General features: G+C 41.7%; 1 protein-coding gene across 1 annotated transcript; it reads left to right on the forward strand.

The window, feature by feature from the left end:
• Positions 1-4455: 4455 nt before the first annotated feature.
• On the forward strand, positions 4456-12099 carry LRRN4 (leucine rich repeat neuronal 4). The gene is made up of 4 exons (XM_014067030.2): positions 4456-5152; positions 7164-7368; positions 8789-8926; positions 10386-12099. Exons 1-4 carry the CDS (start codon positions 4456-4458, stop codon positions 11638-11640), a joined length of 2295 nt encoding a protein of 764 aa, XP_013922505.2. The 3' UTR covers positions 11641-12099.
• The last annotated feature ends 4283 nt before the right edge of the window (positions 12100-16382 follow it).

The following is a 16382-nucleotide window of genomic DNA, read 5'->3' on the forward strand; positions in this document are numbered from 1 at the left end:
CTATGTACACAAAATACAACACAACAATTAGCCAAACCCCCAAATTATTTCCATTTATAAAAAGCAGCTAAAAAAGGGAGGGAACTGATAATGCCCGCCCTGGATGATATCGGCATAGAGAAATTAAATATTATTCAAAGAATTGTAGCAGTAGCCCATTTTTTCTAACCTGGGTTTCAGTTGTTTTAAATGGAAGTGAGGTAACTTAAGGCTAATTGAGCCAAGTAACAGCATGCCGCAAACAATTCTATTCAAAATTATTCCTTTTAAACTGGTCCCCTTATAGTTCCAGGAGTGCCTGCAGGCTAAATATATAAAAGCTGTACAGATAGGAGCAATTTCGAAAGCAAAAAAAAAAAAGTTGGCAGAATAAGAGCCTACTATCTTTTTAACCACCCTCTGATACCTTCATCTTCCTTTTTTTCCCCTCCCTTATAAAATGATGGGCTCATTACACTTATCCACATATACTATAAAGTAGCGGTGAAATTCATTTTTTTTTTTACTACTGGTTCTGTGGACATGGCTTGATGGGCGTTGCAGGGGAAGGATACTGCAAAATCCCCATTCCCTCCCCAATCCTGGGAGAAGGATACTGCAAATTTTCCATTCCCATACTGCTCTGGGGCCAGCCAGAGATGGCATTTGCCAGTTCTCCGAGCTACTCAAAATTTCCACTACTGGTTCTCCGGAACCTGTCCGAACCTGCTGAATTTCACCCCTGCTATAAAGCTTGCTGCTTGCATTTGCAAACTTCATTCCTACATTGATCCCACAATTCACTTCTTACCAGTTTGGTCTAGTAATGAAGGAACCAAATTAGAAACCAGGAGACTGTGAGCTCTAGTTCTCCCTTAAGCATGAAAGTTGGGGGACTTTGGGTCAGCGACTCTCTCTCAGCACAATCCATCCTCACTTTGTTGTGGAGAAAGTAAGAGGAAGGACTAGTAAATATTTCACTGCCTTGTGTTATTTATAAAAGTAATGTTGTATCTTAGGATTAATGGTTGTAACTATGATCTGTGATATATGACCTACCACTTTGTTATTGTACGTACATTAAGAGCTTATGCACTGGAGGTAAATTCCCTGTGTGTCCAATCACATTTGGCCAATGATCAAAATGTGGCTGTGCTCCCATGTTGCACCCCTTTTAGGCGGCCTGCACTGGTTGCCGGTTGTCTTCCGGGTGCAATTCAAGGTACTAATTATGACCTTTAAAGCGCTCCATGGCTTAGGCCCAGGATATCTGCGAGACCAGCTACTGCCACCAGTAGCCTCCCACCGTCCAGTGCGATCCCACAGAGTTGGCCTCCTCCGGGTGCCGTTGGCCAGACAGTGTTGACTGGTGACCCCCAGGGGGAGAACCTTCTCTGTGGGAGCGCTTTCCCTCTGGAATGAGCTGCCCCCAGAGCTTCGTATAATCCCCGACCTCCGGTCCTTCCGATGCACCCTAAAAAGTTGGCTTTTCCAGCAAGCCAGCCTGGCCTGAACAAAACAAAACAAATTATTAATTATTGTTAATTTTAATTGATTTTTTTAAAATGTTATTGTTAATCTTAATTGGGTTTGTTTTTTGGATATTTATCTTTTTTTTTTTAACTTTTGTAATATGTGTTTTTTTAATGTTGTACGTCACCCTGAGTCCTTGGGAGAAGGGCGGCATATAAATCCAATAAACCAAACCAAAGCAAACCAATTAAGAATAAAAAAGAAAAAGAATAAAGGCAGGAGAAAAATATAGAAATGAATGAAATAAAAGTTGTCAGCTTAGCTATGGTTTGTTGACTATACAGCTATTAGCAGAGTTTATACAAACTCTCAGCCATAATACAAATTTGTTCCTTTATGAACAACAGCTGAAGAGAAGGTGAAGTGAGATATTTTGCTTCTTTGGGGAGGAAAGCTTGTCAACAAACGTTCCCCACCAAGCTTTCATCTCCCCTCTGCTGCCCACCTCTTTTCTCTTCCGGCTGCAGAAGGCAACTGCAGAAGGCAACGATGCTGCTCTTTTTCTCCCCACTCAAGCCAGCCAGCTAGCCAGACAGACAGGAAGCAACTAACTGGTGAACGGAGCTGTCCATCTCCACTCAAAGAATGAGGGGGGAGGGTTTTTTTTGGGGGGTGAGACTACAGAGGGTGTGGTCTGGCCCGGGCTGGCATCTGGGGAGATGTAGAACAACACATCTCTCACACCCAGGAACAGACACTGGGGGTTTAATTGGGGGGGGGGCTGAAGGGGCCAGGAGCAAGCGAGTACAGCTACTGGTGCGTCAGCTCTGAGTCACCGGAATGCATAAAGCAAGTGCTGGGAAATCAGGGAGAGGGGTCGACACCGAACTTCTCCCCAAGACACTCTGCTACTAGGTAAGTTCAAACAGAGACTGATGGCGAAGAGGGAGCCAGTATAGCCCCCCTTGCTTCAGAGGGTGGTGTTCAAGATCTAACCTGGCTAAATAAAAGAGGAAATTGACTCAGGTGGAGTGGACAATAGGGCTGCACAGGTGAGTTCTTCTCGCTTCCATGTTAAAGGGCAGTTCTGCAAGTGTCCCATCTTCTCTTGCTCCAGGCAAGTGGCTGGATGTTACTGGCATTGTTCTCAGCCTCGTGTCCCGCAGAAGAGAACTGAGGCTTGCTTTTTCTGAACAAGAAGTCTGTTGGGATAGGTTGATATTGAGGCTTCGCCCGCAAGATTTGTTTCAGTAAAGACAAGTCCGATTTTTGGAGCGTTGCAAAAGGAGCTCTGAAATCAATCTTTGGGGCTGGTGGCAAAGTTGTGGCTGCTCATCTGGAGGCTGCACAGCATTGTTGCTGAACAAGGATCATCCCTTTGGTGTTGATAGAATTTGTTGTTGACTTTACAATAGTCAATACATGAATGTAATATCTAAAATGTATTTATTCCAGTGAACACAGAACAAGCTGCCTGCCTTTTTGAATTTAAAGGAATTTACTTTAGAAATGGAGACGGGGGGGGGGGTTCTTACACTTATATGCTGGTCAAGAGGTGTATGTATGATTGGCCAGCCACATTGTACAATCCTCTCTTCAGCAGTTTGCCATGTTGCTAGATTTCTGTACTTCCATTAAACCCCCCCTGCCCCCCCAAAGCATTAGAAGAGTATTTTGTTTTTACAGACCAAGGATGCTTCAGAATGAAGATAGGATATGCAGCTATACAAAGAGTAAACCGCTGTAATCCGTGCCACCACCTTCAATTATAACGTGCAAAATAAGTGTGAAAGTTTATGAGGCTCCAAGAACAGAGTCAAAAAACAAAAAGTCCTTTTTCTCCAAAGAACGGAAACTTTTCAAAAATAGCAAGGCAGGTTTAGCACAGGATTAAGTTATTAAATAGTACAGAAAAGTCAGTTGCATTCCCCAGAACATACTTCTAGATCGGGGGTAGTCAACCTTTTTATACCTACCGCCCACTTTTGTATCTGTTAGTAGTAAAATTTTCTAACCACCCACCGGTTCCACAGTAATGGTGATTTATAAAGTAGGGAAGTATCTTTACTTTATAAAATGTATAAAGCAGAGTTACAGCAAACCCCTACCGCCCACCATGAAAGCTGGAACGCCCACTAGTGGTTGGTAGGGACCAGGTTGACTACCACTGTTCTAGATGGATAGCCATATAATATGTGGATGTACATGTCTATATCTGAATGAATGTTAGTGGAGAGTAAATAATTGGCTAAATAGTGGACAAGTCAGTTTGGTGTAGTGATATCAATGTCTGAAATGATATAGGGTTTCCTGCCTGGGCAAGGGGTAGACTAGAAGACCTCCAAGGTCTGTTCCAACTATTCTAATTCTATTCTATTCTATTCTATTCTATTCTATTCTATTCTATTCTACTCCACTCCACTTCACTCCATTCCATTCTATTCCACTCCATTCCATTCCATTCTATTCTATTATTCTAGAAACTGGGAGTGTGTGACTTCTAGTCCTGCCTTAGGCAGGAAAGCCAGCTGGTTGACTTTGGCCCAGGCACTCTCTCTGAGCCCACCCTCTTTCCCTTTTGTTCACTCACATACATGTAGGTGTACGTATATATGAAGATGTAGAGTGATTCAAACTCACCCTCACATGGTTGTCTATTGTGGGAAAAATAGGAGGGAGAAGTATTGTGTGTGTTCATCACCTTGAGCTATTTATAAAAGTAATAAAGGCAGGATAAAATTCCAATAAATAAAAAGTAACCATCCGAATTAGTGGTTAATATCTATCTGCCACTTAGAGCCTCTGGCTGGATTTCAAGTCCAAATCCAATTGCATTTTTTTCCTCTTCCCACTATGAGGTCAGCTTCTTATGATATTTTAATGCATGGAAATTGTAAAATAGTGGGAACTAACTGTTGGTAGTACTCAATATTGTTTTCCTCCCTTAGCATATCCTTGAAAACAGCTCCCTCTTCATACCCAAGGTGCTTTTAAAGGACCACAATGTCCAATTTCCTGGCCTGTGTAATTGTGCTTCTCAGGATCATCACAGCTAGGCCCACAGAGAAGGCAGGTCCAGCCCTACCAGAAGACGCAAATGCTCCATTCCTGCTGATTCAACAGAATGTCTGGGAGGAAAATATAAACCTTACTAGCTTGCCTTGTGAGGAGCTGAGGAATCAGATATCAATCGCCATGCAGATGCAGAACCAAAATCTCACTTCCTTCCCTGAATGTCTGCCGGAGCTTCTGGAACAACTGGATTTGAGTGTTAATCTTTTGCCAGAATTAAATAGCGAAGATGTGGCTTATCTGCCTAATCTGCGAATCCTCTCCCTGAGACAGAATCAGATCCGAAAGGTGAGATGGGGGACTCAAAATCCCAGTCATCTTCAGTTCTTAGATCTGAGTTTCAATTTGCTCTCGGTTGTACCTTCCTGCATTATTTCTTCTTTGGACAATCTGAGGTGGCTGTCTCTAGCGGGAAATCCTATCAGAGAGATCCAGCCGTTCGCCTTCTCCTGCTATCCTCAGCTGCATTTCCTGAACTTGTCATCCACATGGCTGGGAAAAGATGGGGAAATGGGGATTCCGGAATCTGCTTTTGCAATGAATTTGTCCCACCGTCCAGAGTACACTGAAGAAGCCAGAAAAGCTCTGATCAACATCCTTGACCTCAGTGCAACCTTTCTGGAGAGGAGTAAGTGTTAAAGTCTAACTGGAAAAATAGCAAGTCTCACCAAATTGGGTGGGATGGGAGAGGCGGGTGAAAAATTTGGTTGTAAAGTTTTCTAAACTCTGATTGAAGACTTTGGCAAAACGTGATCTTTCCCAAAGTTGTAACTTCTAACTATGCTAAACTACTAATCTTGCCTTGTCTGGGGATAATGGGAGATCCATAATACACTTGCATTCAATTTTAATTAGAATTTGCATTCCAGTGCTAAAATCTGAACATATAGACAACATATAGACAAGATTTTCCAATTTTCATTAATTTGTACAAATGAGATTATTATTATCATCTCTTTTATTCATTGAACATGAAACTCAGTCAACTGAACATTTAAAAATGTGTCACAAATACCATTGACTCGTGCTAATGGTTGATACAGGTTGCTGCCAGCATCCTAGGTATCATCATCATCATTATACTTTATTCATTAAACATGAAACTCAGTCAACTGAACATTCAAAAATGCACATTCACAAATACCATTGACTGGTGCTAATGGTTGATACGGGTTACTGCCAGCGTCCTAGGTATCAACCAAGTATCTTCTTAAAATATACAATGTTCCGAGTAGCGCAGTTTTTTTGGAGTTCCGCTGGTGTTATTGTAGGAAGCTGCAATTTGTTGATATATCTTATAAAATTCTTGGACATGGTATTATTAGTATTATTATTATCATCACAACAGAATTGTATCACAGCGGCCAGTTGTTTCGCCGGATTTGGCATTGGTTACTAGTCGGGCCCCACCCAGGGGCCTAGGACGTAGTAAAGTATTTTTGTAATATGCGTGCAGTTCCAAGCAGTGCGGCTTTTTGCATTTGACTGATGGTGATTTTCTCAATTTTTAACTGTTTTAAATGTAATTCCAGTGCTTTTGGAATAGCACCCAGTGTGCCAATTACCACTGGAATTACCACTGCTGGTTTGTGCCATAGTCTTTGAATTTCGATTTTTAAGTCCGATTATTATTTTAAGTCGATTATTATTATTATTATTATTATTATTATTATTATTATTGCTGCTGCTGCTGCTGCTGCTGCTGCTACTACTACTACTACTACTACTACTACTACTACTACTACTACTACTACTATTTTAAAAGATCCCTAATATACAATTTACATTACATTTAAAGATTTACAATAAATCTACGGAACTACTCAAAAGTAATATTCAATGAGACTCTCAGGAAAGTTTAGGAAAGCAACATCTAGTTTCACTTTTAAAAACCAAGAATGGGTAACTGTAGTATTCCAGCTCCCAGATATTTTTTCCTCCTGATGCCTATATTTTAGGATTCTTAGAAACAATGCCCACATTGTTGCCAAGTGTTCTGACCTGATAGGGCATTTGTTTATGTGTACTTTTACAGTGGCTTACTGTAAATTGTCTGTCTCATTTACAATACAGAACAAAATAAGCAACCCGGGGTCAGAATTATCATTTCCACAGCCGCATCCACCATGGTCCCTTGTGAGTTTTAGAATCTAGAATCTCTTGGAAGGCACTTGGCAGGGATGTCTGATTTGATCCAGAGATTAAGCACGGTTGAAGAGCTTCCAAACTGTCTATTCTCTAAACTGTATTGTGATATGATTGTGATTTAAGCATCATTAATATCAACCAGCACACTAATTAATGATTATTCAAAAGTTCTCTATTCATATCTAACTCAAATATAAAGTAAGGAAACAGAAAGACCTTAGAACCAATTCCTTCTTCACAGAATTATTTCTGTTTTATTCTGGTTGCAAAATAGTCTGCTTTTAACATATTGTCGGGCACACATGACTAAACATACAATTCCCTGGAGCAGAAGTAAGAAAGGGGGTACCCTCCAGGGAAATATTAAATTAGAAATTCCACGGGGAATTTCAGCTTCCTGAGGTCCAGAGGTCCCACCAGTGCCTTCAAGTGAGTATCGCCTTAAGTCTGTCCTTTGTTTGATCTGACCTCCTCCTCTTCCTTCTTCTCAGTTCACGAGGACTGGATCAAAGATCTGCCACAGCTCACTTCCTTCTACCTAACACAAATGCCCAAGCTAAGAAGACTGGATGCCGCTGTCTTCCGCAATCTGCCCATGCTAAGAGAATTGAACTGCCAAGATTCTCATGCACTAAGTCTAGTGGAAACCGAGTCATTCCACCACATACCTCTTGTGACTTCCCTAATATTTAAAAAGTAAGCTTTCCTGTGTCTACTTATTAGCAGGGGTCTATCTTAATTGAGCTTTCAACTGCTTCCTTCTAAACCTGTTGGGTTACAAGGTCAATTTTGTTTCGCCAATTGACTGTATAGTTTGAAGATGAGAACTTGTTGGAGTGACATATCTACAGGACATCAGGTTGGATAAAACCCATTGCAACCCTCCTTCTAACTGACTTCATTCCTTAATCTATTAAGTGAAATTTGTAATGATAATTGATTCAGCTATAAGGATATAGTTCAATCATCTGGTGTTTTTCATTATAATATGCACCTGTAAAAATGTTTTAGTATTGATGGAAAAATAAGTTATTTTTGGACCAAATTGAGGGGGAGGGAGGGAGGGGGAGAGAAAGAGAGAGAGAGAGAGCGAGAGAGAGAGATCCCAAATAGAAATTTCATGAGAAATTGTTTTTCACATCAGAAAATTAAGGAGGCTGAAGAGTGGATAGATCAGTAGTGGGTTGCAGGCGGTACACCCCGGTACAGGCATACCGGAGCCTGCCCAAGCACTGGATACCGTTCCGGAGAGCCCACCCACCCACCCAAGCTCCTTACCATGTTTTAAAGCTTTCGGCACTTCCACGCACGCGCATGGCACATACAGTGCCTGCGCAACGCTCCGCCAAGCAGCTGGAGCGTTGCAGAGGCTGGCGGAAGCGTTGTTTGCAGCTACGATGTATGTGCGTGCCACGCACGTCCTTGTGGGCGGCGCCAGGCCCGTTCCAACCGTACCAGTTTGAATGGGATCCGGAACCCACCACTGGAACAGATGTGTAACAAAATAAAAAATATATTGTACATACTACAATCTCTCTCCACCATTTATGACAATAAAGCAAACAATGCAGGTGGTCCTTGACTTACGACCACAACTGAGTCCAAAGTTTCTGTTATTAAGCAAGACAGTTGTTAAGTGAGTTTTGTCACATTTTACGACCTTTCTGGCCACCGCTGTGAAGTGAATCACTGCAATCGTTAAGTTAGTGAAACATTTGTTAAATGAATCAGGCTTCCTCTTTGACTTTGCTTGCCAGAAGGTTGCAAAAAGAGGCTCACATGACCTCGGGACACCGCGGCTGTCATAAATATGAGTCAGTGGCCAAGTGTCCAAATTTTGATCACATCACCCAACAGTGGTCCTAAGTGTGAAAAACGGTCATTAAATCACTTTTTTGCATGCCGTTGTAACTTCGGCCACTAAATGAAGTGTTGTAAGTTGAGGACCACCTCTAAATGTTTATTTGTTTGTTTGTTTGTTTGTTTATGTATTTATTTATGTATTTATATATTTATGTGTTTATTTATTTATGTATTTATTTATTTATTTATTTATTTGCCTGCCTGCCTGCCTGCCTGCCTACCTACCTACCTACCTACCTACCTACCTACCTAGCTGTAACTTGAGCAACTTCAACCCATGGAATCTCACTTCATCACACCGTCTCTCCATCAACCTCTACGGAAATCCTTTGGTTTGTCATTGTGCAATTTCCTGGTTGCTGTCAAATCCTGACACGGTCGTTCTACAGAGGTAAGAAGGGTTATGAGAATGAAGATAACTCCAGTTTTGGGGCCAAATTAGCTTTTAAAAGGGTAGGAGTTGTGTAACAAGGGGTCCAATGGCATTTAACGCTGTCATTAACTTTTGTGTAGATTTTTAATTTAAAAATAAAAAATCTTGAATCAGCAAGATCTAAAAGAAGACTGAAAAACAAACAGCAGTATGTACCAAAGGCAAATCTATGAGTTTCATTTTAGAAAAAGGCATCACATCTTATATTTCCATCCCTATTTTGCCATTTGTGAAAGGTTATAGGGGTAATATTTAAAGACTAACATAACTCTCAGATAGGGGAGCATAGGCCCATCAGTTGTAATTTGATTCTCATCAGCACCTTGCATACACGGAAAAAGAGACTGAGCACTGGTATATTTCACATGAAATAGGGTGTAAATCACAGGTGTTAAACTCGTGTCACGTTGCCATCACGTGATGTATCGCGATGTTTTTCCCTTCATGGAGCTGGAGTGGGCGTGGCCTGCACGCAACCCATCTGGCCTGCGGGCTGCCACTTTGACACCCCTGGTGTAGATGATAAGAAACGAGAGACAGTTCTCAGTTAAGGCTTTTAAAGTTAGTCAATCAAATCCACCAAAGATCCAGAATTCACTCTGATTCCTCCTATTTCCTCAAAGCACAAGATAGTCATAACATAATAAGGTATGAGGCAAAGCTGAACTTTTGCACTGGGAGGAGAATGCTAAAAACCTTCCCCCCAAAAATACAGAAACACAAATGAGGGATATAGAACAGTGGTGGGATTCAAAAAATTTTGCCACCGGTTCTGTGGGAGTGGCTTGGCGGGCATGGCTTGCCTTGGTGGGCGTGGCAGGGGAAGAATACTATAAAATCTCCATTCCCTTCCCACTCTAGGGGAAAGTTATGGCAAAATCCCCATTTCCTGCCGATCAGCTGGGACTTGGGAGGCAGAGAATAGATGGGGGCAGGGGCAGTCACAGGGGTGGGTTTCAACCAGTTCACGGCGGTCCCTGCGAATCAGTTGGTCGGCAAACCCAGAAGTAAGTAACTTCCGGGAACGGCGAAGGGCCCACCCACCCGCCCGCACTCCTTACCCGGTTTTGATGAGTTCTGCACTTCCACGCATGCGCAGGACGTATACAGCGCCTGCGCTATCCTCCAGGAGCAGCTGGAGCATCGCACAGACGCTAGTACGCATGCGTGCACTGCGCCCGTGCACGAGGACGCCGCCGGCCCCGTTCCAACCGGTTCGGTTGGAACGGGGCGAGAAACCCCCCTGGGCAGTCAGAGGTATTTACTAGTTCTCCAAACTACTCAAAATTTCTGCTACTGGTTCTCCAGAACAGGTCAGAACCTGCTGAATACCACACTATTGTGGCATTTTACATGTTACATCTTTCTACTACCTCATAGTACACGATTGATTTGGTCTCTTACTACCTTGTTTCAGGGCATCAGATACCATGTGCCATTTTTCTCCAGGAGATAAAGAAACATCTTCATCTATGTTGTTATCCAAACTCTATCATCAGTGCCAAGCTGAGACGACCACACATTCGGCCTTGTCTTTGGTTCAAAGCAAACTGTACCACACCCTTACCAGCATCAATACAGAAATATTGGCCGACTCTAATGCATTGCCTCAAAAGTCTCTCGGGGATCCCTTCATCCCTCAAAGCACATCTTTTACCTGGGGAGAATTAACAAGGAAGGATCCAAGTAAGACAGGCATTGTTGCTTACAAAGAGCAAGCAGTTCATAGATCTACTGAGCACCCACTGACTACTCCACCTCTTACTACAGAGCTCTCAGCAATCCTGGGAAATCTCTCTACTGAACCTCCTGAAGTGAGCACAACTGAAATGAAGGAAAGGGAAGATACCCCAACACCGCACCAGTCTACTTTACACAGTTTTACAACTGAAGTGACAGGAACATCTCCTTTCGAAGTTTCCAGTGCTTTGTTCATTTCGTACAGTAAAACAGATTCCAGCGAGAACGATCTATCCCTTCAGGATCCCACCAAATCTACCTCCTTTCCAAATCTTGCATCTACTAACAGTCTACCGGATTATACAGATGACTATGATTATGAAAACCAGCAAGTGGCATCTGTAGCCCAGACCATGGATTTGTGTGATTATGATCCATGCAGGCATCTCCAGAAGCCTTGTGTTGATCTCCAGAAGTTGTCATCCTGCTTGTGCCCAGGCATGTCGGATGAATTCACCGTCCCAGACCCGCCAAGATTTCATGAAATATCTGAAATGAGGGACACTTCAGCCCAGATCCACTGGTGCTCCCCAAATTCTGCAGTAAGATTCTACCAGCTTGCCTATCGTCCTAAAGGCAGCAAAAAGAATTATACTAATTCTGGAGAGATTTATGCCACCGCTAGGCGATACACTCTATATAACCTTCTTCCTGGTTCTACCTACCAGGTGTGTATAATTGCCTGGAACAAGGCAGGATCAAGCCAAACTACAGGCTGGAATGAGCATAATCCTCCATGCAGTACCTTCGTCACAAAATCCAGCTACACATCTATCTTTGCGGCTCTGTGCACAACAAGTGGTGTCTTTCTCATAGCCACCATATTGCTGTCAGTATGTCTGTGCAAAAAATACAAGACACCACACATAGAGCAATATAACACACATCTAGTATCTTATAAAAATCCTGCTTTTGATTATTCCATAAAATAAATCAGGGGAATGAGACTCGCAAATATAGGCCATTGTTGTAAACTGTTTACGCACTGTGATGATTTTTTTGGCCTATTCCTCCTCCTAATATCCCCCTCCCCCCAAAAAAAGTTAGAGGGTTTTTTTCAGTTGTTTTGCTTTAGTATTGCTTTCTCCTTGCTAAATTTCTTCTCCAATTGAAGCAATCAGAAATTATTTTTCAATATTTAAAACTATGAAAATGATCAAACAATTACCGCAAATCCTCAAAATTCGGACTATTTTTAGGAAGAGAAAACACTTAATCCAGCATTTAAAGCATTTAATCCAACTAGCAGAAAGATCAGACTTGCCAGCAAGAATGAGACACTGATTTTTTCTCTGTCCTCTTGAAGCTGCCACTATGCCTGCTCTTTGGGGGAGTCTCACAATTCCCCAGAATGGATTTGATGGGAGACTGCTAAATGTTGGTTGGCCCAGACCCATTGGATATGAAAGTTTTCATGGACCCCCCCAAAAAAGCTACCTATTTAAGATGGATTTTTCAGGATAACATCATATGAGTGTTACAATACCGTAGTGAGAAATCCAAGGACATAAAAATACCACCTATGCTACATATTGCATGGAACTCAAGATTCCTTCCCATCTTTCCCTATTGTGTCAGATTGGATGTTCATGTATTCATAGCATCTTATTTGTGCTATGGAAAGTGCCACACAATTCCATATGCATAAATCTACTATACTTCCTTCACTCCACAGTGGATATGTTTTGAGCAGTGACATCTAAGCAGGCTGCCAAGGGAGGATGCAGTATCATTATGAAAATATTTGGCATCATTGCTTCCAAATTGAGGACAGAATGGTCAGATTTTAAGAGTTGAAAAAAGTTCTCCCTTTCACTTGGAGGTGTTGCTCTTCCAATGGTCTACTGTAAGTAGATAGTATATCTTTCTTTTTCTCATCAGATCTGATCTATTGTCAATAGTGTATTATGTTTGCTGGGACCAGGGATCCAAAATGTAGATGTCAGACCTGGAAGCCATCTTTTACATTTGGGCTTTCAGGCCCGCCACATTTTCTACTGTGGGAAAATGGGAGAGGGGGATTATATAGAGCCATGATGACAAACCTATGGCACGCAATAGCAATAGCAATAGCAGTTAGACTTATATACCACTTCATAGGGCTTTCAGCCCTCTCTAAGCAGTTTACAGAGTCAGCATATTGCCCCCAACAACAATCCGGGTCCTCATTTTACCCACCTCGGAAGGATGGAAGGCTGAGTCAACCCTGAGCTGGTGAGATTTGAACAGCCGAACTGCAGAACTGCAGTCAGCTGAAGTAGCCTACAGTGCTGCATTTAACCACTGCGCCACCTTGGCTCTTGTGCACCATCTCGGCTCTTGTATGCCACGCATGCCACAGGTGGCATGTGGAGTCATTTGTGTGCACTGGCCAGCTGATTTTGGTCTTTTGAGGCCATTTTTTGCCCTCCAGAGGCTTCCTTGGAGGCTCCGGAGTGCGAAAAACCGGCCCTACGGGCAAACCAGAAATTCAGGAATGTACTTCTGGTTTACTTCTGGGCTGATTTTAGCCCTCCGGAGCCTTCAGGAAGCTTACCTGAAGGCTCCGGAGGATGAAAAACGGCCCTACAGACAAACCAGAAGTCCATTCCCGAACTTCCAGTTTGCCCGTAGGACCAGTTTTTCACACTCTGGAGGCTTCAGGGAAACTCCTGAAGCCTCTGGAGGGTCTCTGGGAGGTGGGGAAGGCTGTTTTCACCCTCCCCAGGCTGCTATAAAGCCTCTGGAGCCTGGGGAGGGGAAAAAAAGCAGACCAAAAATGGGTGGGAGCACTGGTCATACGCACATGCATGTTGGGGTCATGCGCAAAGCATTATGGGTGTGACACACCCATGCACGACCCCCATGCACTCCCCCCACTTTTGGCATGCGAGCCAAAAAAGGTTAGCCATCAATGATATAGAGTATGGGTGATATATAGTCAAAATAACATTATTTCTCAAGTCAAGGCCATCTTGTCTGCAGCTTCAATGAGGTGACTGGGAGGCATCTCCAGTTTTGGACAGTGCCTGATTGGTTCATGTGATGGACATGTGGGTCAGAGGTGGGTTGCCAATTTTTTTACTACTGGTTTTGGCACGTTCACGCACGCGCAATACTTCTGCGCATGCGTAGAAGTGTCCGGGTGGATGGATGGAGCCTCCCACCGCCGCTACTACCGGTTCTCCTGATCTGGGCCAAACCAGAAGCAACCCACCTCTGATGTAGGTGCTGAGCAGAGACTTGAACTTTCTTTTGGATGGGGAAAACCTGGGAGCTTTCAGATTCAGGTTTTCCCAGATATGCCAATATGACAACTCTAATAAAATGGAACTTTGAGGAAACTCAAGTCTCGGAATCTTCTTTCGTTGGGTGCAGATTTGGTCCATCCAAAGATCTGAGGATGATGAATGCCACATCACAAACTATAGGTGAAACCAGGAACAAAACCCAGAAAGAATAAGAAACCTTCCTCAATAGTAGTAACTGTGAGAGGGATCTTGGAGTCCTAGTGGACAACCATTTATGAGCCAGCAGTTTGCAGCAGCTGCCAAAAAAAGCCAACACAGTTCTAGGCTGCATAAACAGAGGGAAAGAATTAAGATCACGTGAAGTGTTAATGCCACTTTATAATGCCTTGGTAAGGCCACACTTGGAATACTGCATTCAGTTTTGGTGGCCACGATGTAGAAAAGATGTGGAGACTCTAAAAAGAGTGCAGAGAAGAGCAACAAAGATGATTAGGGGACTGGAGACTAAAACATATGAAGAACGTTTGCAGGAACTGGGTATGTCTAGGTATAGGGTTTCCTGCCTAGGCAGGGGGTTGAACTAGAAGACCTCCAAGGTCCCTTCCAACTCTGCTATTGTATTGTATTGTATTAATCTGGTAGGTATACAGCTACTCCTAGACTTACAACCATTCTTTTAGTGATCACTGGAAGTTGCAACAGCACTGAAAAAAGTGATGTGACCATTTTTCACACAACCATTGCAGCATCCCTATGTCAAGTGATCAAAATTCGGACATTTGGCAGCTCAGTTGCAGTGTCCCTGGGCCATATGATCACTTTTTGCAACCTTCTAACAAGCCAAGTCAAGGGGAAAGCACAAAGCTATCTATTTCACTTGAACAGTAGACCAAATTACATAGTTGCTTTAGCTAGCTGCAATCTGACTTACACAATTATTATTTTCAGAAATATTTTTTGTGAGAGAGGCCCAGATTTTTTATACTATAGGACTCTCCAATATAAAGGCCATATTTTGAGAAAAATTAGTCACCCTTTTAAGTTTATTTCAGTGTTTAAAAATAAATCTAATTGTTTCCAGTGGGGCTTACTCTTAAAAGTATATAAAGAATTCTAGAAAAAGGGGTGATATCAGAGCACTTTGCTCAGGAAGCATATACTATTAAACTTCCAAATAAATATGTTTAGGTTTAAGTTGTAAGCATAATTTCTTTACTGAAATCACTTAAAAGTCAGAATGCTTATCTTCTCCAACATATTTATTATGTATATGAGCTCTGCCTTAAATTCCAGTGTGAACCTGAAATGTAGGAATCAATATTTTTTGTAAATTCTGATTTTTTTTAAAAAAAGAAAAAATTGCACCCCAACTTTTGCCTTACTAATTTAAATTTGTTTTCTTAAATTCCAAATGAAATTATTTCATCTTCTTAGTGAAGAGGTAAATGTTTATACAAAATTCTTTTTAAACTAAATTGTATTATTTGCGGCATTTATTAAATAATCAATTCCATAATTTGCTATTTTCACTCAATTTATGTATTTTTGTCAGTGATAAAATATTAAATATTTTGCAACATACATTTATTTCTTCCACATTTTAGACATGAAGGAATGTTTCTGTTAAGTTTGCACAATGTATAGGAAAATAAGTCAAAAGTTTAGGAATTTTAAGCATTGCAATCTCTATACAATAAATATGTATTCAGAGAAGCTGATTTAATGTCTTATTCTACCTGGATTATCCAGATAGAATTATCCAGGATTAAAATGTAATTCATTGTTATAGAATATGATTTTAAATATAATTTTATCATGATTTCAAGTATCTATTTATTTCATTTGGTATAGAAAGTGTCATGTCAATGTGAGATGGAACAGATGATGATCAGCTAGTCGACAGATAATTCTGGCATGAAAATGAAGAACCAAAATAAGAAAGTTAGGCAGCATACAACAATTAGTTTTCCTGCTTAGATCCAATTCCAGATGCTAGAAGATATCAAGGTGGATTAAAGAACAACAGCTGTGAACAACTGTGAACATGCCGATAGTCTCTCTGTTGGGAATTTTAATCAGCATACAGATAGTCCTCAACTTACAATTGAGCCCAAAATGTACATTGCTAAATGAGACATTTGTTAAGTGAGTTTTGCCCCATTTTACAACCTTTCTTGCAACAGTTGCTAAGTGAATTACCTGCAGTTGATAAATTAGTAACCTGATTAAGTGAACCTGGCTTTCCCATTGATTTTTCCTTATCAGAAGGTTGCAAAAGAGAATCACATGAGCTTGGGACACAGCAATAGCCGTAAGTATGAACCAGTTGCCAAGCATCTGAATGTTGATCACATGATCATGGGGATGCTTCAAACTATCAAAAATGGTCATAAGTCACTTTTTTCAGTGCCGTTGTAACTTTGAATGGTCACTAACTGAGTTGT

This window comes from Thamnophis sirtalis, unplaced genomic scaffold (genome assembly GCF_051295495.1).
Source record: "Thamnophis sirtalis isolate CommonGarterSnake01/CBP01778 unplaced genomic scaffold, rThaSir2_p1.2 scaffold_5, whole genome shotgun sequence".
Taxonomy (NCBI): Eukaryota; Metazoa; Chordata; class Lepidosauria; order Squamata; family Natricidae; genus Thamnophis; species Thamnophis sirtalis.